This window comes from Nomascus leucogenys, chromosome 22a, assembly GCF_006542625.1.
Source record: "Nomascus leucogenys isolate Asia chromosome 22a, Asia_NLE_v1, whole genome shotgun sequence".
Classification (NCBI taxonomy): Eukaryota; Metazoa; Chordata; class Mammalia; order Primates; family Hylobatidae; genus Nomascus; species Nomascus leucogenys.
In genome coordinates, this window is record NC_044402.1 from 14,153,663 (window position 1) to 14,178,139 (window position 24,477).

The 24,477-nt window shown below is 42.6% G+C and overlaps 1 protein-coding gene across 1 annotated transcript in view; it reads left to right on the top strand.

The window, feature by feature from the left end:
- Positions 1–18,566, top strand: part of CATSPERB (cation channel sperm associated auxiliary subunit beta) — a 153,847-nt gene extending 135,281 nt beyond the window's left edge. Inside the window, exons 22-26 of the mRNA XM_030803388.1 lie at positions 7,169–7,279; positions 9,522–9,657; positions 11,113–11,213; positions 11,901–11,975; positions 18,314–18,566. Coding sequence (XP_030659248.1) covers positions 7,169–7,279; positions 9,522–9,657; positions 11,113–11,213; positions 11,901–11,975; positions 18,314–18,517 — 627 coding nt within the window. The 3' untranslated portion in view covers positions 18,518–18,566. The remainder of the gene's footprint in view (positions 1–7,168; positions 7,280–9,521; positions 9,658–11,112; positions 11,214–11,900; positions 11,976–18,313) is intronic.
- Positions 18,567–24,477: the final 5,911 nt, after the last annotated feature.

Genomic DNA, 24,477 nt, shown 5'->3' on the forward strand with positions numbered 1-24,477 from the left:
TGTCTCCCTAAACGTATAAAACCAAGCTTTGCCCTGACCACCTTGGGCACATGTTGTCAGGACTTCCTGAGGCAGTGTCACGGGCACATCCTCAACCTTGGCAAAATAAAAATAAACTTTCTTTTTTTTTTTTGCTCCGTCGCCCAGGCTGGAGTGCAGTGGCACAATCTCACCTCACTGCAAGCTCCGCCTCCTAGGTTTACGCCATTCTCCTGCCTCAGCCTCCCAAGTAGCTGGGACTACAGGCGGCCGCCACCACACCCAGCTAATTTTTTGCATTTTTAGTAGAGACGGGGTTTCACCATGTTAGCCAGGATGGTCTCAATCTCCTGACTTCGTGATCCGCCCGCCTCGGCCTCCCAAAGTGCTGGGATTACAGGTGTGAGCCACCACGCCCGGCTGGCAAAATAAACTTTCTAAATTAACTGAGACCTGTCTCAGATTTTCTAGGTTCACATTTTGGTAACCACGAAGGGATTCTGAGTGGAGATGCCCCTGACCTTTGACAAATCTCCTATCAGTGCTTGGTACCAGCATGAGCTAACTTTATGGATCAAACCAATAGGACAATTTGCTGAGGTCTGAGAGCACCCCTCCGGTGAATCCCTTATATCCCAAAATTTGGTCATTCTGATCCACAGACAATAAGGAGGTTTGTTTTGGGAAAGGACTGTTATCTTTGTTTAAAAGCTAAACTATAAACTAAGTTCCTTCCAAAGTCAGCTCATCCTATGCCCAGGAATGAACAAGGACAGCTTACAGGTTAAGAGCAGTATGGAATCAGTTAGGTCAAATCTTTTTTCTTTTTTTTTTGAGATGGAGTCTTGCTCTGTTGCCCAGGCTGGAGTACAGTGGTGCGATCTCGGCTCACTGCAAGCTCCACCTCCCAGGTTCACGCCATTCTCCTGCCTCAGCCTCCCGAGTAGCTGGGACTACAAGCGCCCGCCACCACACCTGGCTAATTTTTTGTATTTTTAGTAGAGATGGGGTTTCACCATGTTAGCCAGGATGGTCTTGATCTCCTGAACTTGTGATCTGCCCGCCTCGGCCTCCCAAAGTGCTGGGATTAGAGGTGTGAGCCACCGCGCCCAGCCAGTCAAATCTTTTCTGACTGTCTCAGTTATAATTTTGCAATGGCAGTTTCATAACTTTAAATCATGACTATCACAGTTTTCATAAATAATCTAGGTAAATAATTAAAACAATTAGGTAAATGTAATGGGATAAATACTTGTAGACAAACTGCTCATAATTTAGAGTATAAAGTTATCTTAAATTAAATAATAGATATCTCATTATTTGAGTATTTTCCAATAAATATACATTGTAGAAAAACATTCTTGCTAAAGAAAGAAAAATGTGTCTTTTAAAAAAAAAGTGAACAAGTTTTGTCTAATTCAAAGCTTATTTAAAGGTTATATATAAAACAAGGTAAAAGGAGCCAGGAATAAAAAAAGATGTAAAGAAAGTTATAAAAATAAAGAGGTTTTTTTTAGGTAAAAAAGCTTAAAGAGAAATAATTTTATATAAGAAAGAATTTTCTGTGGTAAATTTAGTCCTAAAATAAAATAACTGATTGTTTAAAAAGGAGGGAATTTCAGAACAAATCAGAAAGTCTGGCCATGTCATCAATAGTGTAAGTCACAATAAGAGGATTTATATATTTAAAAAAAACAAAAACCTTTTATATAATCAAGTTGTCATATTATTATTAAATTTTGGTTTGCTTAGGGAAAAAAACTGAGATAAAAAATTTTTTAATGTTATTGCATCCATTTATCTTCCTGTATGTGTTTTTAAAGTCCTTGTAACATTGAGTTACAGGGCTTTAACTCCTGGGTCTATAAAGGACACCAAGTCCTGCTAAATCTTAAACACTGACAGCAATTAAAGCCTCATCTTCAGGCACCATAGAAGATGCCAATTAAAACAAACTGCATTCCTGAGACACACGGCAAGAAATTAAAGCCATTCAACTCCTCAAGGCCCAGGGACTATCGTGGAAGAGGTGGGCACATAAGATTGTAAGGGCCAATTTTGAAAGATAAAATAAGTTCAGTTTCTCTATAAATTAATTATTAATGTCAAAGGCACACTGATGCAAAACCAAGTATATGGACCCCTATGTCAGATTAACAAGGTTTTCTTGAATCATTAAAGAACTTCTTAATAAAGGTTATAAAAGGCTTATGGAAGTTATATTTTATAATCAAGATTAAATTTTATAGATTGTTTACGAAATTTTGAAAAACAAATGTAATTGGCTTCATGCTGTTTTTATTAGGGTTTCTTGTTTAGAAAATTAAGTCTCAACTCAAATAATGAAGGTTTTCACTTTTTTTGGAATGCTGGAATTATCACTTTGGTTAAATAAATGACTTTACAATGACCTGTAATCCTATTTTGTAATATCAAGTGTTTTAAAGCTTTTATATTTGACAAACTTTCCAAAATCAAATTATAAATTATATCTTTTTGGCCAGGCGCTGTGGTTCACGCCTGTAATCCCAGCACTTTGGGAGGCCGAGGCGGGCAGATCACGAGGCCAGGAGATCGAGACCATCCTGGCTAACACAATGAAACCCCATCTCTACTAAAAATACAAAAAAAAAAAAAATTAGCTGGGTGTGGTGGCAGGTGCCTGTAGTCCCAGCTACTCAGGAGGCTGAGGCAGGAGAATGGCATGAACCCGGGAGGCAGAGCTTGCAGTGAGCCCAGATGGTGTCACTGCACTCCAGCCTGGGCGACAGTGTGAGACTCCATCTCAAAAAAAAAAAAAATTATGTCTTTTTCTAACCTAATTAGTCCTTTAAGACATTAGGTTCCTTAAGTCCAAAAATGACATAACTTGGCTTATTTTGGTATAAAAATTATACAGGAAGCATTGTCAAATATGAAATGGACACCATTTCATATTTGTATACATATCTAATTTTGTTACAAATTTATAGGAAACTCCTGTAATTCTGATATAACTTAGTGTACATTATCAGTAATAATCATAATTGTTATGTTAAAATTATCTTGTGCCACAGAGGTAACAAATTTTCTTGTCAATTGTGTCTTTTAACTATGGCTACCTTAAAACTTTTTTTCATCCACAGACAATTGTCTTGTTTTGCCTTGTTTTAAATGCTCTTTAAAAGGTGGATTTATAGGCCAGGCGTGGTGGTTCACGCCTGTAATCCCAGCACTTTGGGAGGCTGAGGTGGGCAGATCACAAGGTCAGGAGATAGAGACCATCCTGGCTAACAAGGTGAAACCCCATCTCTACTAAAAATGCAAACAATTAGCCGGGCGTGGTGGCAGGCACCTGTAGTCCCAGCTACTCAGGAGGCTGAGGCAGGAGAATGGCATGAATCCAGGAGGCGGAGCTTGTAGTGAGCCAAGATTGTGCCACTGCACTCCAGCCTGGGTGACAGAGTAAGACTCTGTCTCAAAAAAAAAAGAGGGGGTGGATTTATAATTAGCTATAGGACTCTAACAGGTGCACCTAAATGCAGGTTTTCTGATAACTTTGGAAATTGTGACATTGGAATAAAGGAACTTTCAGAACTCTCATGGAGAGCTGAAATGTTCATGACTATCAAACAGAATAGGAGTTAACTGAATTAACTGAACCAATAGAAAACGGAAGTAATCTTTTTGACTTTTTGCTTAAATGTTGCTGATACTTTGTTTTGTTTTTCAGAGTTAAGAAAACAATTATTTTAAGCTATTTACAGCTTTTAATAATTGAGTAAAGTATAACCCTGTGAACAAAATTTGGAACCTATTTGTTTCCCTCTACCTGATTTCTCTAGAATTTGGAAACTATTTGTGACTATTCTTAATTTATAGCAATATAGTTATTTGCATAAGGGCAGTAAGAATCTGGTTTTTTTTGCAATAGGACACAACTGGAGGAATTGCTTATTTTACCAAGGCTTTGACTGGAATGATGTGCTTTTCTTTAAGGAAGCAAACTTGACTTATGGAGCCAATAAAGCCCTTGGAAAACTGGCCTCATATTTTGTGTACACAGTCCCTGTACAGGGTTTCTGACCTGTGCTTAGTGAAGAATGTCACTTTCTGACAGGCACAGAAGCCCCAGGTTTATCTTGGATCCTCAAGAGGAGAGGAAATTCGCACAATTCATAGACATTTGATGGCACAAATCCATGGTTGGGCTCGGCTTTAAAAAAGTTTTATCTGGGCTGGGTGCGGTGGCTCACACCTGTAATCCCAGCACCTTGGGAGACCGAGATGGGCAGACCACGAGGTCAGGAGATTGAGACCATCCTGGCTAACACAGTAAAACCCTGTCTCTACTAAAAAAATTAAAATAAAAATAAATTAAAAACAAATAAATAAATAAACCTTATCTGAGATTCCTCCTATAGAACAAAGTTCATCAAAGTCAATTTAAAAGCCTATGTAAAAAATAATTATTCTTGCTACACTGTGTACAAATATTAGGCCAAGTATAATAAGGCATACCAGTCATACCATGATTTGTCTTTAGTAAAAATGGGAAACTGGGGAGAGAAAAATTATGTTTCAAAACTACAGTAGACCTGTTGTTAGATCCTAGTCTTGCCTAATATTTTTTTCAATTTTTATTATTTTCTATAGTTTGGACTGAATTCTAATTTTTCTTGACTACAAGTCTTCAAAATAATGTTTTTAATTTTTTTCCTTCTTTTTTATCCCCATTTTTCTTTATTTGGAGTCACTGAAAACTAAGCTGTGCTTTCTTAAAACCCTGCAAACTGAAGCCAGACAACTTAAACTTCAGGAGAAAATAACTACAACCTATTTACATACATAAGCCACTTCCATACCTGCCTACTAGTATATGGACTTCAGAGTAATGTGGCCTATATTGATTTTTCCAGGACTGTTGTATTTTTTATAGTTGTTTTTTTCTCCCTTCCTCCCCTCTATTTTCTCTTCACAAGACATGAGACTTCACAACCTGCTAAAAATGAGCTTTTGGGACCTCCCCATTGTATTAGTCCATTTTCACACTGCTGATAAAGACATACCCAAGACTGGGCAATTTACAAAAGAAAGAGGTTTAATTGGACTTACAGTTCCACATGGCTGGGGAGGCCTCAGAATCATGGCAGAGTTCAAAAGGCAGTTCTTACATGGCAGCAGCAAGAGAAAATGAGGAGAAAGCAAAAGTGGAAACTCCTGATAAACCCATCAGATCTTGTGAGACTTATTCACTTTCACAAGAATAGCATGGGAAAAACCAGCCCCTGTGATTCAATGACTTCCAACTGGTTCCCTCCCACAACATGTGGGAATTCTGGGAGATGCAATTCAAGTTGAGATTTGAATGGGAACACAGCCAAATCATATCATTCTGCCCCTGGCCCCTCCAGATCTCATGTCCTCACATTTTAAAACCAATCATCCCTTCCCAACAGTCCCCTAAAGTCTTAACTCATTTCAGCATCAACCCAAAAGTCCACATTACAAAGTCTCATGTGAGACAAGGCAAGTCCCTTCCACCTATGAGCCTGTAAAATCAAAAACAAGCTAGTTACTTCCTAGATACAATAGGGTTACAGGTATTGGGTAAATATAGCTATTCCAAATGGGAGAAATTTGCTAAAACCAAGGGGTTATAGGACCCATGCAAGTCCAAAATCCAGCAGGGCAGTCAAATTTTAAAACTCTAAAATGATCTCCTTTGACTCCAGGTCATGCTGATGAAACAGGTGGGTTCTCATGGTTTTCAGCAGCTCCACCCCTGTGGCTTTGCAAGATACAGCCTCCCTCCTGGCTGCTTTCATGGGCTGATGTTGAGTGTCTGCAGCTTTTCCAGGCACCCGGTGCAAGCTGTCAGTGGATTTACCATTCTGGGGTCTGGAGGACAGTGGCCCTCTTCTCACAGCTCCACTAGGCAGTGCCCTGGTGGGGACTCTGTGTGGGAGCTCCCACCCCACATTTCCCTTCTGCACTGCCCTAGCAGAGGTTCTCCATGAGGTCCCCACCCCTGCAGAAAACTTTTGCCTGGGCATCCAGGTGTTTCTATACATCTGAAATCTAGGCAGAGGTTCCCAAACCTCAATTCTTGACTTCTGTGCACCCACAGGCTCAACACCATGTGGAAGCTGCCAAGGCTTGGGACTTCCACCCTCTGAAGCCACAGCCTGAGCTGTACGTTGGCCCCTTTCAGCCATGGCTGGAGCAGCTGGGACACAGGGCACCAAGTCCCTAGGCTACACACAGCATGGGGACCCTGTGCCCAGCCCACAAAACCAATTTTTCCTCCTGGGCTTCTGGGCCTGTGATGGGAGGGGCTGCCATGAAGGTCTCTGACATGGTCTGGAGACATTTTCCCCATAGTCTTGAGGATTAACAGTAGGCTCCTTGCTACTTGCAAATTTCTGCAACTGGCTTGAATTTCTCCCCAGAAAATGGGTTTTTCTTTTCTATTTCATAGTCAGGATAGACTCTACCAAAAAAAATTTTTTTCAATCAGCCAAGTATGGTGGTGTGTGCCTGTAGTCCCAACTATAATACTAGGGAGAATAAGATGGGAGGATTGCTTGAGTCCAGGAGTTCAAGATTGCAGTGAGCTATGATTGAGCCCCTGCACTAAAGCCTGGGCAACAGAGCAAGACACTATCTCTAATAATAATAATAATAATAATAATAATAATAATAATATAAATTAATGGCAAGAGAGATCAAGTATAAATGAATGACAAATGGGCAGATATAGTGGAGATTTAAAATATCAATGTATGCTATGAAGAAAGACAAGTATGAAATAGTAGGTTTGGAGAGTGTGCAGCCCCATGTTATCAAGGCCACCCATTTTATGTTTCCATCTGGATCCCTGCAATGGCAGGGGCCAAGAGCAGTTCGTTTGGTAGTACTGGGATGCAGAATTCAGAATCACACAGGCTTTCTAGGTCCCATGCAATTGCACGAGGTGAACAGCAAGTGACTGAGTAATACTTGGGTTCAAATTACCAAGCAAGGGGGCAATTAAAATTCAGAAATACTGTACTTCTATTCTTACTTTATTATTAATGAGTTGCTTTCCCTTTTTAACTTCTCAGGAATTTCACTTCTTCAGGGAATAAATATTTATTAGATATTTATCAGTTTGCAGAAATCCTGCCATGCAGAGAAACAAGTCAACATCTGTTACTTCTATTTGCAGAAAACTGGTAAATTCAAACAGTGTGCTAATGTTTCCACTCGGGAGGAGTGTAACTGCACAAAGGATCAGAAGTTTTCACATGCTGTTGCTTTCTCAGATTGCAGGGAAAAAGTAAGATCATTTTTAATAACTGAAGACAGGATACTTTCTTATTAACAAGATTTTGAAATGTGCCTTTAGGTTAAACATGAAAACTAAGACATAGAAATAATGTCTTATTATGATGCAGAGCTAAATATGACACTGAGCTAGAAAGATCCGGATTTAAATGTACCTTGCAAGTTAATGAACCTCATCGGTAAAATAAAACAATAATACCTGCACTACCTTGTCCATTCCACAGCATTCGTATAAAGACACACACATGCCCACACCCACACACACCCCTATGTATACAAAAGCAGCTTGTAGTCTGTAAAACACTATACCAGGTTATGGTAAATATTGATTCATTTAAAACAACTTTGAGTATCTAGTGTCAGGTTCTCGGAATATAGAAGGCAAAGTCATTGTAATCAAGCTCAGCCTGCTGACAGTCACAAATGAAAGACAGTGTAATATGTTGGTTAAGAGGTGGCTTCTGTGTCAAATAATATTTTATTCTGTTAGTATCAGAGTTTGCATTAGAAGAATCAAATATGCAGTTGGGGCCAGGTGTGGTGGCTCACGCCTGTAATCCCAGCACTTTGGGAGGCCGAGGCGGGTGGATCACCTGAGGTCAGGAGTTTGAAAACAGTCTGACCAATATGGTGAAACCCAATCTCTACTAAAAATACAAAAATTAGCCGGGCATGGTGGCTTGCACCTGTAGTCACAGCTACTCAGGAGGCTGAGACAGAATTGCTTAAACCTGGGAAGCAGAGGTTGCAGTAAGCAGAGATCGCAGTAAGCAGAGATCGCACCATTGCACTCCAGTCTGGGTGACAGAGCAAGATTCTGTCTCAAAAAAAAGAAAAAAAACAAATATGCAGTTGGTATATCTTTCAAACAGATCAATTTCAAAGTCCTTGTAAGACTGTATATTGAGAAATTGTTATTACACAGACTATACATATATAAAACTATATGTAAGACATCTAGAGGCCGTCTCGGTGGCTCATGCCTGTAATTCCAGCACTTTGGGAGGCTGAGGCGGGCTGATCATGAGGTCAGGAGATCAAGACCATCCTGGCTAACACAGTGAAACCCCATCTCTACTAAAAATACAAAAAACTTAGCCAGGCATGGTGGCAGGTGCCTGTAGTCCCAGCTACTGGGGAGGCTGAGGCAGGAGAATGGCGTGAACCCGGGAGGCGGAGCTTGCAGTGAGCCAAGATCGCGCCACTGCACTCTAGCCTGGGCAACCGAGCTAGACTCCATCTCAAAAAAAAAAAAAAAAAAGACATCTAGAGACTATATATAAGATATATATTTTAAATATATACACAATATGTTGGCAAAGAGTCAGCATTCTGTAAATTGTCATTATTTTATTTTCGTTTTTACTTTTTTTGAGACTGAGTCTTGCTCTGTCGCCCAGGCTGGAGTGCAATGGCGCCATCTCAGCTCACTGCAACCTCTGCCTCCTGGGTTTAAGTGATTCTCCTGCCTCAGACTCTCAAGTAGCTGGGACTACAGGTGCCCACCACTATGACCAGCTAATTTTTGTATTTTCAGTAGAGATGGAGTTTCACCATGTTGGCCAGACTGGTCTCAAACTCCTGACCCCAAGTGATCCACCCGCCTTGGCCTCCCAAAGTGCTGGGATTATAAGCATGAGCCATTGTGTCTGGCCAGCATTCTGTAAATTATGAGGGCTGTTTTTATATACCCCCTTGCTGAACTAAAATAATGTTTCGTGAGCACTTACTATCTACTAAATGCTACTCTAAGCCTTCTCCATGATTTATCTCATTTAATTCGAGTCACAGAGAAGGCAGGCAATTTGCCAAAGATCTCATTATTAACATGCATTGGGGCTGGCTTTGAGCTCTGACACCAGAGCCCAAGTTTACAGATTGTGCCTGAAAGACTGACTGGCTGGAAGAGTGGCAAAAGGAGGGTGAGCGATCTATGCATGCCCTCCTGGGATATGATTTAGCCAAAAAAAATTCTGAGTGACATCATAGTAAATTCCTGTGAAAAAGGCCTATAGAAGTGATGAGTTTTGTTACCACGATGTATATACTGCCTTTGGAGTTCACATTGATTCTGCTCTAAGACATTTTCTTGACTGAAAAGGCAGAAACCCCTCAGAAGCACATTTCATTGAACAGCCAAACTATTGGCAATATATCTTTTCGTTTTTTACTAGGAAATGAAGTGACTATTGACTTTTCCAAGTTTACATTCATTCTTGGAATTTGTATTTCAGGTTCCTCGCTTTAAGTTTCCAATTACACAATATCCAGTTTCTTTGGAAATTATCAACGAGGATGGACGTGTCCCATTGCAATCTCCATATCTGGTTACTGTGACTGAAGTGAACATGAGGCACAACTGGAAACTGAGTAGGGTTTGCTTTCATCTGTAATTATTTTATCTGATAAGTAATATTGTTACTGGTTTACAAAGATCAATGGTTTTCAAAGCCTGTTCACACAAAAGAGAGCCAGGAGTTCTTGCAAATGGATTTGGATCAGTTGGCATATTGCTGTTTACTTCTATTGTTTCCCACTTATTTCATCATCACTTCCAGTGGCCTGGATTCTAGGGTAAAAGCATTTTTGAATAATTTACACTGCAAAAAAAATCGAAGGTCATTTTGTGGATCAATAGCAACAATGACTGACTGAATTTGTGCTGCATGCCGGTCTGGCATTTCCTTTCCCTGCCCATTCAGTGTGACAGAGGAGGTTGTAAAAGGTGTGGCCAGATAATCTTTAGGATCTGTCTTCTAATTATACGAGTTTCTTAAAGGTTTCTTAAAGGTTTTATGGTAAAATAATTGAAAAGATGCAGAAATATTTTAAATAAGATGTTTACCCCTATTCACTTTACCTCAAATATGTAACTTTTTGTTGCACATTTTGTGTTCACATATGAACACTCTAAGGAGATACATAGGTAGATAGAAATAATTAACTAAACAGAAATTTTGGTCGGCCACTAATATGTTACTAAATATCCAGGCATTTGGTATTCAGTGAGTCTTACTCTGGCCAACATATATGCGTTTTTGAAATGAAAAATCCAGCAAAATAAAGCTATTAAATATTTTGCATTAACTGACATCCCCATTTTCTGTGGTGTGCTGGAAACTGTTCTTACCAGTTTTAGAGTCCTGATCATTAAATATTTAAACATTTTACAAGCTAGATGTTAAACCATTGGTAGCTTGAAATTAGCAAGGGTGAGAGTATTTACACTATTGAAATTGGAAATTACAATCACAGCTGTTTCTTTTCCTTTAGATTCTGTGTACCTTTATACCACTGCAACGTCTAACCCCGACACTACCTATCTAGTTTTAGAAAGGATGACAAGAAAGGCAGGAAAATAGTCAAGTAATCCCATTGTAAAACTTTACTGCCACCTTATTATAAATCGTTTACCTATCACTAAGGAGGTCCTGAGATGACCTTACTGCCAAAAACACGAAGCACGTGCAGGTCAGGACTGATCCTGAGCATGGGGCTGGAAGGAAAAGGTCAGCGTGAAGCTGATCAGAAGTCTTGAACTTCTTGAGGATGCCCTTGAAGGCAATGTGAGATATTGGGCCTAACTCCCCTAAATACATCGTCTACAAAGTCAAGCAGAACTAAAAGTATGGGATAACTTGGTCATATTATGGAGTGAAATCTTTCATTGTACCTTAATGTGCATAACAAATTTTATATTAGTAATTGCAAATGAAATAGTAATAGTAAATTAAAAGTAATGGCAAAAACAGCAATTACTTTTGCACCAACCTAATATGAAATGAGAAAATAAGTGTGCTTAAAATATGTTTTATGTATTTTTAGAACACACTGTGCCAGAAAAGATTAAAAGAATGAAACAATTAGTAGAACCAATTCTTGGTGCTGTAGTGTATAATCCTTCAGGTCTCAACTTAAGCATAAAGGTAATGATGGCATTGTTGTTTTTACTGTGTTGAGTTTAGATAAAACATGTATGTCTAAACTAAGATTGGTTTTAATTCTAAAGTATAGGTAACCAGGAATGGTGGGAATAACATCTTTAAAGTATATACCTTTAAAGTATATGAAGAGGGTTTATTTTTTTCTCCATTTCCCTTGGTGTTATTATTTCCAAAGTTTTGAGCAGATAGGCAAGCCATATTATCTAGCAAAGTGGAGAAGAAAGAGTGTTTCCGAAAGTGAAAGGGAAGAAATGGGCTCAGTATTATTCACCTGGATATGCACGACCACATGTCTTCTGGTTCCAGCTGCCCATAAAAATACATGAAGTTGGTATAATACAGATAATTGTGAAAACCAGTCAGAATTAGGGAACATATTGAAGCCACAAATACGAGGATTAGCCCAAAGTACTTATCAAGGCCAGGTTTAGTTTTAGTCTCCTCATTCTAAAAAAAAAAAAAAAAAAAGGATCAGCTATTGAATCCCTCCACTTCAATCCATCTTTTTATTTTGATGCATGATGTGTATGTCCGAGAGCCTTAGGAAGAGGATGGGAATCTTTTCATGCAGCATCTATAGGGACAGTGGCCCCAGGGTATATTTTTATTAATACTTAAAGGAATGTACATGTTGATGCTGCTAACAACTGGGTGTGCTTTTTTCCACAGGGCTCTGAACTTTTCCACTTTAGAGTGACCGTCATTTCAGGAGTAACTTTTTGTAACTTAATTGAAGAATTTCAGGTAAAATGGATGCACTCGGCATCAGAGGGGTGATGGCTGGGGAAAAAAACATGACAAAACCAATTCAAGAGACACCGAAGAGAAAAAATTGGCAGAATTTGTGTGATGGACAAGGCTTAAAGACAGGGGATCCTGAAGGGTAGCAGTGACACTATCAGTAGTGACGAAGCCAGGGTGCATGATGGGTGCCAGGACTGATTGATGCTGCCAGAATTTTAATAATATATATATAATAATACGTGGCTGTCTTTGTTTTTGTCCCTTCTCCACCTTCCTTGTTGAGCCCAGTTTTCTGACTTTTAATGCTCTTCCTCTCACCTCGACTTCTCCAAAGAACATATTTCTGTAACTTTTTAGTTTCTAGTCTGATTATCCTCCTTTTGGCTGTTTGAACTGTAATCATTGTCTTAAATATTTCAAAGGCTTTCAAGATCCAAAGGAATTGAAAACCAGAATCAGTCTTTCCCAAGTCATCCCATGAAAGCAACAACTCATTTTTGCTTATTCATATAATGACATGGGCTGCCTGTGAGGCATGGGAAGGAATAAGGATTTGATAAAAATCAATTAATGAGTCACTGTCAAATGCTGATATTACATTAACATTCTCTCTCTCTCTCTCTCTCTCTCTCTCTCTCCTGTTCTGGCCCAGCTCTAAGGCCAGCCCCAATAATGGCTCTGCACTACTACACTGGTGGGTGGCCATTGCAGCAGTGCAAACCTCTAAAACCCTGAGAGAAAAATTCAACCCACTAGATAAAGAAACTAGGAAGAGAAGCATCTGTCACATGAGGAGTGTGAAGGAAAATCCCTGTTATTTTTTTCTCTCTTTTCTCATCTCTTTGGCCCAAGAGCAGCCCTGGTTGTGGGGAATAGCACAATAGCACAGAGGGCTAAAATTCTCATAGAAGCTCCACTTTCTTTCCAGAGAATGAGGGAAAGGACCTCTAAGAGTGGAAAGCATGGGGGGACATCTCTATGAGAAGAGGGCTGGAGAAAGGGAGTCCTGATTCTTTATATAAACTAGCACCAGGAAGAAGCTGCATATGACCAGGGCACACCTAAAGAAAATAGCAAAGCCTTTGAAATAAAACTACAAAGTAAACATCCTCTAGTTTCAGAGCAGCTCCTGAGTGGCACAGGTACCAACCAGGAAGACACAAATAGCATAGCAACAGCTTGGAAAACCGAACTGACATTGAAACCACCACCCACAGAAGGTGAGGCATAACTCGTGACCTGAACTCAACCAGTGTTATTGACTGCTAAAAACAAACAAATAAATAATCAGCATTTTCCAGATGACTTTTAAACAAGAACCAGAATCTCCCAACATAACATCAAAAATGTCCAGGATACAATCCAATATTGTTCACCATATTTACCAGGATACAATCTGATATTACTCACCATTATTTACCAGGATGCAATCTGATATTATTCACCATATCAACAACCAAGACAATATAATCAATTCTGAAGAGAAAAGACATCAACAAAGGACCACAAATGCAATTATCAAATATTCTAAACTAGCTATTATAACCATGCTCCATGCAGTACAGGTAAACACTTTTGAAATAAGTAGAAAATGATCAATTATAAGCAGAGATCTAGAAGCTACTTAAAAAGGACAAAATGGAAATTTTAGAACTAAAAACTATAATATTTAAATTTAAAAACTACCAAAAGGACTCAATTGCTGAATGGATATGGAACAGGAAAAAAATCAGTGAACTTGAAAGCAAGTCAGTGGAAACCCAACCTGAAGAAAAAGTATTTTAAGAAGAGGAAGATCTTGCCTCAGGGATCTGTATGACAGTATCAGAAGGTCTAACATTTATGTTATCAGAGTCCATGAAGGAGAGGAGAAAGAGACTGGTATGGGGAAAAAAATCCCAGCACTTTGGGAGGCCAAGGTGGGTGGATCGCTTGAGCTCAGGAATTTAAGACCAACTGAGCAACATGGCAAGGCTCTGTCTCTACAAATACAAAAAAAATAGCCAGGCATGGAGGCATGCACCTGTATTCCAGCTACTCTGGAGGCCAAGGTGGGAGGGTTGCTTCAGCCTGGGAGGTCAAGGCTGCAGTGAGCTGAGGTCATGCCACTGCACTCCAGTCTGGGTGACAGAATGAGACCCTGTCTCAAAAAAAAAGAAGAAGAAGAAAGGAAAGAAATAAAGATTGAAAAGCCTCAAGTTTGGTGAAGACATAAGTTTACATATTCAAGAAGCTTAATGAGCCCTAAACAAGGTAAAGATAGAGAAAACCATGCCTGAACACATCATAATCAAACTACCAAAAATCAAGATGATAAAATATTAAAAGTGGTCAGAGAAAAACAACACTGTATACAAGGGTACAGTTTGAATGACTGCTGATTTCTCAACAGAAACCACAGAGGCAAAAGAAAGTTATACAACATCTTTAAAGTGTTGGGGTGAGGGTTGAGTGGGGAGGAAGGATTGTCAATCCAGAATTCTCTATCTACTGAAAATATCTTTCAGGAATAAAAAATCAAGACTTTCTCAAATGAGAGAAAACTAAGAGAATCCATTGTCAGGAGAACTTCTCTTTTGAAAATGCTTAAAGAAGTTATTCAAACAGAAGAAAAGTGATAACAACAGGAAACTTGAAGCTTCAGGAATGGAGGAAGAACAAAAATGGATAAAAGAAAGATAGGCATGACTGCACCATTAATAAAGGAAAGGAATTGTTAAGAAAATATAGAGAAAGTGTATAAAGGTTCTTGGGACTGTTGGAACCTGCTTTTGAAAGTACTCTGAAATAGGCTGGGCGTGGTGGCTCACGCCTGTAATCCCAGTACTTTGGGAGGCCGACATGGGTGGATCACTTGAGGTCAGGAGTTCAAGACCAGCCTGGCCAACACGGTGAAACCCCATCTCTACTAAAAATACAAAAAATTAGCCAGGTGTGGTAGTGCATGCCTGTAATCCCAGTTACTCAGGAGGCTGAGGCAAGAGAATTGCTTGAACCCAGGAGGCGGAGATTGCAGTGAGCCAAGATCGCACCACTGCACTTCATCCAGCCTGGGCGACAGAGTGAGACTCTGTCTGGAAAAAAAAAGGAAAAAAAAGAAAGTACCCTGAAATAGCCAGACCTGGTGACACGTGACTGTAACCTCAGCTATTTGGGAGGCCGAGGGAGGATCATCTGAGGCCAGGGGTTTGAGGCCTCAGTCCAGTATTAACATGCCAGCGAATAACCACTGCACTCCAGCCTGGTAACATAGTGAAGCTCCGTGAAGAAAAGAAAGGAAGGCCGGGCGCGGTGGCTCACGCTTGTAATCCCAGCACTTTGGGAGGCCGAGGCAGGTGGATCACGAGGTCAGGAGATCGAGACCATGGTGAAACCCCGTCTCTACAAAAAAATTAAAAAAATTAGCCAGGCGTGGTGGCAGGCGCCTGTAGTCCCAGCTACTCGGGAGGCTGAGGCAGGAGAATGGCGTGAACCCGGGAGGTGGAACTTGCAGTGAGCCAAGATTGCGCCACTGCACTCCAGCCTGGGTGACAGAGCAGGACTCCATCTCAAAAAAAAAAAAAAAAGAAAAGAAAGGGGAGGAGAAAGGAGAATGCTGAAACAATGAAACACAACCCATAAGCTTGGATTTTCTTTCACCCAAAATACATTATGGGGATAATTGAGAAAAAAAAAAGGAGTAAGATCTGTAATTACAGAATAGTGTTGTCTTAATGTTAATTTCTTGACTTTGATCATTGCACTCTGGTTATTTAAGTGAATTTTTGTGCTTAAAAATACAAATTAAAGTATTTTAGGAGTAAATAGACATTGTATCTAAAACAGACTCATAATTCTGAGGTCTAACGTTTTTTAGAAATGGTGTGGAATATTTGGATGGTTGAAGAAGATTAGAAGGGAAACATTTGAAGAAAAAGTGTTTTTCAGAACTTTAGAGGTAGCAATTTAGGTGGAGAATACAGAATTCAGAGGTGATAGACATTTCTAATCTTAGAAATATAATAAATGGCTTAAATAAGAAAGTGAATTTTTTTTTTTTGAGATGGAGTCTTGCTCTGTCGCCCAGGCTGGAGTGTAGTGGCACGATCTCAGCTCACTGCAAATTCCACCTCCTGGGTTCGCACCATTCTCCTGCCTCAGCCTCCCGAGTAGCTGGGACTTACAGGCGCCCCCACCACACCCGGCTAATTTTTTTGTATTTTTAGGAGAGACGGGGTTTCACCGTGTTAGCCAGGATGGTCTCAATCTCCTGACTTCGTGATCTGCCCGCCTTGGCCTCCCAAAGTGCTGGGATTACAGGCATGAGCCACCGTGCCCAGCCACAAGTGAAATTTTTACATCATTTGGTGGAGTGACTGAAATTTCATTAGGTAGAAATGAATAAGGAAGGCATTCTGGATGGAGAGACCAGGTACAGATATGGGAAAGTGATGCAGGATTTTTCTTGGCCACTTTGCCAACCAGGGACCTCCACAGCTGGTGACACCCTCCACCTGGGCCTTGTTCAGCCCTGAGCCTGCCACTGGAGGCACCCTGCCCACTTGTCCCACCTGTGTTGTAGCGTGTACCAATGTTCTTGTCCTGCATCCAAGTATAACGAGGATACACTGACAATTGAAGAGTGAGGAGGGCAGAGAATAATTTTATTGAGTGATGGAACAGCTCTCAGCAGAGAGGGGACGTAGGGTGTGGTCCCTCACCCCTGCAGTCAGGTGGTTTCTTTGCCAGTGTGGCTCAGTGGGGCCTTTATGGGCTCAGAATAGGGGAGAGCATGCTGATTGGCTTATGAGTAAGCAAAGAAAGGCTAAAGCAAAGGTACCACTCAAAGGTGGGCACAGCAGTGTAGAAAACCAATTAGGAAGGGTAGGTATATGTAAAACAGGTGAAGGGTGGGATCAGTCAGAGGAAAGCACACCAAACAGGAAGACAGGTTCCGAATTCGGTACGTGGATTTACCTGGGACTGCCTTCAGCTTGAAGGTCAGGTTTCACCGGCGACCCGCCCCTATCTGCCTAGGCATTTGACTGCCTCCTGTCACTATCAAAAGCATAAAGTTTGCTTTTTGAATAGCTCAAATCCATTTGGCTGGAATATAAGGTTATTTAGAAGAAAGCCAGGTAGGTTAGGGTCCAATTGTGGAAGGCTTTGAATGTCAGAGTGAAAGCTTTAGAACACGCCTGTCAACATTCCTGTCAACAATGAAAAGCTATTAAACATTTTTGGAAAAAGGTGTTTATACACAGACTGGTGTTGTATACAAAGATAAATCTGGCAATGTTAGGATGTCAACACGGACAGGTGGGCTGGGAAGGAGGCTACTAGAGTAGCCTATTTATGAAAAGTGGCACAATAATCACAGTAGCAGTACTGAAAGAATGGAAAGAATGAATGTGAGGGGAATTTTAGAGAATGTATAGCATGGAGGGACTGTTTCTAAGAAATCAGCTACCTCCTTGGGTCACTGGGAGGATGGTGGTACCTTTAACTTGAGCTAGACCTTAAAGCAGCCCGTCATCCTTTTTCTTGTCCTTTGCACTTTCCCACATTCCCTACTGTCCTAGTTCCATTCATCAGCATGTTCTTCTCCCCCAAAAGATGATCTGGCTTCCTGCTTCACAAAGGAAACATAAGCCTGGGCTTGAACTCCCTACTCTCTTTATGCCCCACTTCTATATTTAACATACAATGACCCCACCCTTGCCTCACATCTCAGAGAAAAAGACATCACTGTCCCTCTCTGTCAATAATCCTATCTGTCCTCCAGGAATTTACTTGCTTCTGTTAATTAGCTATTCACACAGAGGAAACATTTTGAATACATAAAAAGTTTCCTATACTGGCAGCACCTACAAAGAGGATTTTCTAAAGAGGTGGTAGCTTGAAAGAGCACAGACATACGCCTCTACCTGGAATGTTCCTTTATCTCCTTCTCTTCTGTGAACCCACTTATTCGTCATGATCCAGCTCAGAAAGCGCATTCCCTGACTGCCCTAGGCAGGTAGGCATTCCCTCCTCCACGTTCCCAGAGCTCTTTGCCCATTCCTCTGTGACCGGACAGAGAATGTTCTGCTGTGTAAGCATTTTATCTGCCTCCTTCCACCATTAAAGACAGGGTAAAGGCATAAGATAATACATGGACTTCTTAGCCCCTATTTATTGTAGGCAAATTGTTACTTATTCAATTGTCAAGAGACTGTTTCCAAGATTTGTGGATGCTGAATGTCTTTGTGACTCTGGGCAGCGTTTTGCTCTCCGATTAATTGTGGGGAACATTAAATTTTCAGTGTTTTGCATTGCTAAATTCAGAAAGCTTAAAGACTTTGCTTTTTCTGTTGCAGATTTATGTTGATGAGGCACCATTGCCATTCCCAGGACACACGCTTATTGCCGTGGCAACAGCGGTGGTGCTAGGGGGATTAATTTTTATAGCATTTATGTTTCAACTGCGTGGCATCCATCCGTGGAGGACATTCCAAAGATGGATTAGAAGAAACCAAGCGAAGTTTTCAAGTATCTCTCTCAGTGAGCTAATTCATAGATGAAAGTCTAAAGAGTGAACACATGGTCATCATAATTTCTCTTTTTTTTCTAGTTTTATCAGACAATTCCTAGAACAATATACTTAAATGTTAAATATGCAAGCTACATAAAATCCTACAGAATTGTCATTATAATTCAAATTGCTACTTGTCAATATATTCACCATTCCCTTTTCTTATTTTGAATACATAGAAAATGTCTTATGCCAGGGCTTATGTTGAAGATCTTCCTTGAGGTTTTTAGAAAAGTATAAAATGATAGGGCTGGGCATGGTGGCTCACGCTTGTAATCCTAGCACTTTGGGAGGCCGAGGCAGGCGGATCACGAGGTCAGGAGATCGAGACCACGGTGAAACCCCGTCTCTACTAAAAATACAAAAAAATTAGCCGGGCGTGGTGGTGGGCGCCTGTATTCCCAGCTACTCGGAGAGGCTGAGGCAGGAGAATGGCGTGAACCCGGGAGGCAGAGCTTGCAGTGAGCCGAGATTGCGCCACTGCACTCCAGCCTGGGCGACAGAGCGAGACTCCGTCTCAAAAAAAAAAAAAAAAAAGAGAAAAGTATAAAATGATAACCAACTTGACATGGAACAGGTGTTCTGTGTTATTCAGCTCTTAGTGCCTGGAGCCCATTCTGTGGGTTCAGAACCCCTCAGCTCTGCTCCTTCCAGATAGAGTTTGAGTACAGTGCAGTTATGCCAGGGTGAGGTAGGAGTGAAGACAGCGGATCAGCAGAAGTGTTTTCAGAGCCTTGTGGGAATGAAAGAGGAAGCCATTCAAGTTTCTTCAGGCAACTTCGAAACCAGATTGTAGTACCTAGAGAGGGAAATGTGACCCCATCATTAGGGTGTTAGAAGAACACAGTGTCTGAGCAGGGTATTGGTTTACAAACCTACATGCAGCATGGAGAATTCCAAAAGCTATATCTCTGTGTGCTCTCAAAGTAAATGTCCCCAGGTAGTCAGAAGATGACCATAACATTCAGAGATCAGAGCCTCATGCTCCCTGGAAAAGCTCAGAAGGGGAGCACAGTTTTGACAACATAAGGAAAGGAAGGCATCCAATCCAGGTCTGAGATCTATCATTGAAATTCCTTAGAGAGGGCAGTGCAGCAGGTGGGCAAGAGAATCAGACTCCAGAGCCAGACCTCCTGGGTTTACCATTTACTAGATAGGTAACCTTGGGAAGTTAATTTATTCGTGCATGGGTTGCTTCACCTGTAAAATGGGAAGATATTAACACCTACCTAATGAAACAGGAAATTTTCCTTGACCCCTTAACAGGCCTCGTGACAGGGATGCCTTGCTTATCCAGCCTGCAACTCTCAACCCCTCATGAGAGGGGCAGCATGCAGGTGAGCGGGTGTAGGAGCCAGAGTGAGCACTTTTGGGCGCCAGCAGGAGCAAAACTCCATGTAGGCCCCAAGGCAGCATGTAGGAGGTGTATCCACGATCCCCAAAGCCCCAGAGGGCATGTGTTACAGCGCTCTTTTAACTCTGCTGTCCATGGATGGCTTAGGTGTTAAACAGCTCAGTGGACTCTCTGCCTTTTTGTGGGAGGCAGTTGCTCTTTGCCAGCGAGGGCAGAGGGTCAGTGTGACAGCCTTTAGTGTCCACACCCATGGTACACAAGCTCTTGTTCAGTTTCCAGGAAAAATCAGTTTGCATGAACAAATTGAAGGGTGGTGAATGTGGAGGATTTTATTGCTGAGGGAAGTGGCTCTCGGTAGGAAGGGGAGTTGGAAGGGGGCTGGAGCAGGAAGGTGATCTTCCCCTGGAGTCTGGTCATCCCTGGCCAGACTCCTCTCTGAGGCACCACCATCAAACTGTGTCCAGAATTGGTGGGTTCTTGGTCTCACTGACTTCAAGAATGAAGCTGCGGACCCTCACGGTGAGTGTTACAGTTCTTAAAGATGGTGTGTCCGGAGTTTGTTCCTTCTGATGTTCGGACGTGTCCAGAATTTCTTCTTTCTGGTGGGTTCGTGGTCTCACTGGCTTCAGGAGTGAAGCTGCAGACCTTCGCGGTGAGCGTTACAGCTCTTAAAGGTGGCGCATCTGGACTTCTTCGTTCCTTCCATCTGGAGTTATTCCTTCCTTCCATCTGGAGTTGTTCGTTCCTCCCGGTGGGTTAGTGGTCTCGCTGGCTTCAGGAGTGAAGCTGCAGACCTTCACCGTGAGTGTTACAGTTCACAAAGGCAGCATTGGACCCAAAGAGTGAGCAGCAGCAAGATTTATTGTGAACACCAAAAGAACAAAGCTTCTACAGTGTGGAAGGGTACCTGAGCAGGTTGCCACTGCTGGCTCGGGCAGTCTGCTTGTATTCCCTTATCTCACCCCACCCACATCCTGCTGATTGGCCCATTTTACAGAGAGCTGATTGGTCTGTTTTACAGAGAGCTGATTGGTCCGTTTTGACAGGGTGCTGATTGGTGCATTTACAATCCCGGAGCTAGACACAGAGTGCTGATTGGTGTATTTACAATCCTCTAGCTAGATGTAAAAGTTCTCCAAGTCCCCACTAAATTAACTAGACACAGAGCACTGATTGGTGCATTTACAAACCTTGAGCTAGACACAGGGTGCTGATTGGTGTATTTATAATCCTTTAGCTAGACATAAAGGTTCTCCAAGTCCCCACCAGATTAGCTAGATACAGAGTGCTGATTGGTGCATCCACGAACCCTGAGCTACACACAGAGTGCTGATTGGTGCATATACAATCCTGCGGCTAGACATAAAAGTTCTCCAAGTCCCCACCCAACTCAGGAGCCCAGCTGGCTTCGCCTAGTGGATCCCACGCCAGGGCCGCAGGCGGAGCTGCCTGCCAGTCCTGCACCACTGGCCTGCACTCCTAAGCCCTTGGGCAGTCCATGGGACCAGGCACCGTGGAGCAGGGGGCAGCATCCCTCAGGGAGGCTCAGGCTGCACAGGAGCCCACCACGGGGGGGGCGGGGCTTGGGCATGGCAGGCTGCAGGTCCTGAGCCCTGCCCTGCCAGGAGGCAGCTGAGGCCCTGTGAGAATTCAAGCGTGGCGTGGGTGGGCTGGCAGTGCTGGGGGACCCGGTGCCCCCTCCACAGATGCTGGCCAGGGTGCTAAGCCTCTCACTGCCCCAGGCTGGCTGCTCTGAGTGCAGGGCCCACTGAGCCCACGCCCACCTGGAACTCACGCTGGCCCATGAGCGCCTCGCACAGCCCCGGTGCCCACCCGCGCCTCTCCCTCCACACCTCCCCTCAAGCAGAGGGAGCCGGCTCCAGCCTTGGCCAGCCCAGAGAGGGGCTCCCACAGTGTAGCAGCAGGCTGAAGGGCTCCTCAAGCGTGGCCAGAGCGGATGCCAAGGCTGAGGAGGCACTGAGAGTGAGTGAGGGCCACCAGCACGTTGTCACCTCTCAAAACCATCCCTCTGAAGTCAAGCTGCTTGTCTCTGATATCAGACCACAGTCTCCAACGTCCAGCTGCTTCTCCTCTTCTCCCCTTCTCTGTTCTCTGCCAGTAGGGTAAGGGGTTTTTAATGGGTACAGGATTGGGGGTGTGGCAGGCCCTGTGTGGTTTTGGAAAAGGCAATATTTGAGCGGGAAAACAGGAATCTCACTTTGGGGCCATGGTTCCAAGCTTGAGGGTGGGGCTTCTCCAGGGACTCTGCCCTTTTCTGCCTGGAATTTCTCTGCCTCCTATCCCTATCACTAACAGGGTTCTCAGGAGGATCAAATGAATGAATACGTGTGAAATGTTTAGAACAGGACCCATTTACAGTGAGTGTGTTAAGTGTTGGTTATAATTGATGCTGCTGCCCCTGCTGATGTTTTTAGGTCGTAAGTAATAGATTTTTGTCTAATTAAAATAACAAGGGAGATGCACTGAACAAACACTACAGAATGTCAGATAAACAAAGCAAAGTCTAAACAATCAGTTTTTGTCATGGGCAGGAATGAGGACCATTCTGGGGACCTAGGAAACGTATATTTGTCAACTCCTCCAAGCTTCCCTTGGACCAGGGGTCTAGAGATAAGAGTATAGCACAGTGGTTAAAAGTATAGGCTCCAGAATCTAAAGCCTGGGTTTTTTCTCTTAATAAACTTTTTAAAATGTTAGAATAGTTTAAGATTTACAGAAAAGTTGTGAAGATAGTGCAGAGAGTTTCTGCGTAAAACTCAGAAAACTTTGTAACCGGGCTTGGGCCAGTTACAAACTGTGCTTGGGCCCACTCCCACCCTGTGGAGTGCTTTCTTGCTTTAATAAATATCTGCTTTCATTGATTCCTTCCTGTGTTTCATTCCTTTGTTACTTTGTGCGTATTGTTCAGTGCAGTGTCTCACTCTGTTGCCCAGGCTGGAGTGCAGGGGCATGATCACAGCTTACTGCAGCCTCAACTTCCTGGGATCTAGGAATTCTTACAAACCTGGCCTGTAAAAATTTCCCCAGACTTCAGGCAATACAGTGAACACATTTCTATAAACTGCAATTCTACAATGTAACTCTTTTCTATTCTGATGCCTAACACCTTTCAGTTTATTTTGATTTAGAATCTACCACTTGACAAACAGTGGAACACAGGAAAGATTTTGAGGTTTTGGTTGCAAGGGAAGCACATTAGGAAATGGCAAAGATTTCACTGTAGGAAGAATTCAGGTGATACTTGGTTGGCCAGGCTTATTACTCAGTTTTTATAGCAGTAACAACCCTCAGATCTCACTCTCGGTTGCTTATAACAATAAACATTTCTTGCCCACTGTTCAGCCGATCAGCTGTGGTGGCTCCATATGTCTCTCATTCGAGGACATAGGCCAAAGAACAGGGGCCACTTGGGCAGCTGTACAACACATCTGCTCATAGTTTATCACCCAAATCAAATCAGCCAGGCTTGGTGGCAAACACCTGTAATCCCAAAACTTTGGGAGGCCAAGGCAGGAGGATCTCTTGAGGCCAGGCGTTCGAGACCAGCTGGGCAACATAGTGAGACCCGCCCCCCACCACCACCACCACAAATAAATAAATAAACCACCGAAAAAAAAAAAAGCCACAAAAAAAAAAATTAGCCAGGGGTGGTGCTGTACACCCATAGTTCCAGCTAATCAGGAGGCTGGGGTGGGAGGATCACTGAAGCCCAGGAAGTTGAGCCTGCAGTAAGCTGTGATCATGCCCCTGCACTCCAGCCTGGGCAACAGTGAGGCATTGCTTGAACGAAACGCACAAAGTAACAAAGGAATGAAATACAGGAAGGAAGCAATGAAAGCAGAGATTTATGAAAGCAAGAAAGCACTCCACAGGGTGGGAGTGGGCCCAAGCACACAGCTTAAGGGCCCAGTTACAAAGTTTTCTGGGTTTTAAGCCCTCCTTTGGAGATTCCTATTGGTTACCCCTGATCTGGATGAAGGATTTGGTCCGTGGCTAATTACAGGTGGGGTGAATTAACGCCCTAGGCAGATGAAGGCATGGCCCCTGCTCGGCCCGCCGCCAATCCAGGGCACTCTCCCTTTCCACCTGAGACGTGGTGGAAGCGGGAGGGCTGTAGGCAGAGTGGCCTTTGATCCTTTGTTACTGGGCATGGGGAGCTGGGGCTTTCCCTTTTGGTTTAGCTTTAGGAAGTTGGCATTAATTGTCCTTTGGTTCCCTGCCCCAGACACAGGTGCTCCCCTTTTGGTCCAGCTTTGGGAAATTATCGTGAATTGGCCTCAGAGTCCTTTCCCCAGACCTTGGTGCTTTCCCTTGATTCAGCTTTGGGAAGTCGTCATGAATTGGCCTTAAGTTCCCTGCCTCCAGACCCTATTCTCCTGCCTCAGCGGTAGGGAGACTTCTATGGCGATGGGCTTCCACCAGAACTCAAAAACGGGAGCTGCTAGAGTCTCCTTAATGCCTGGTCGTGGCTGCCCCCGGAATGTCACCTCTGCCTCATTCTACTATCAAGGTAGTTGCAGGGATAGCCCAGGTTCAAAGGAAGGAGAAGTAGACTCCCCCTCTTTTGACTGGCA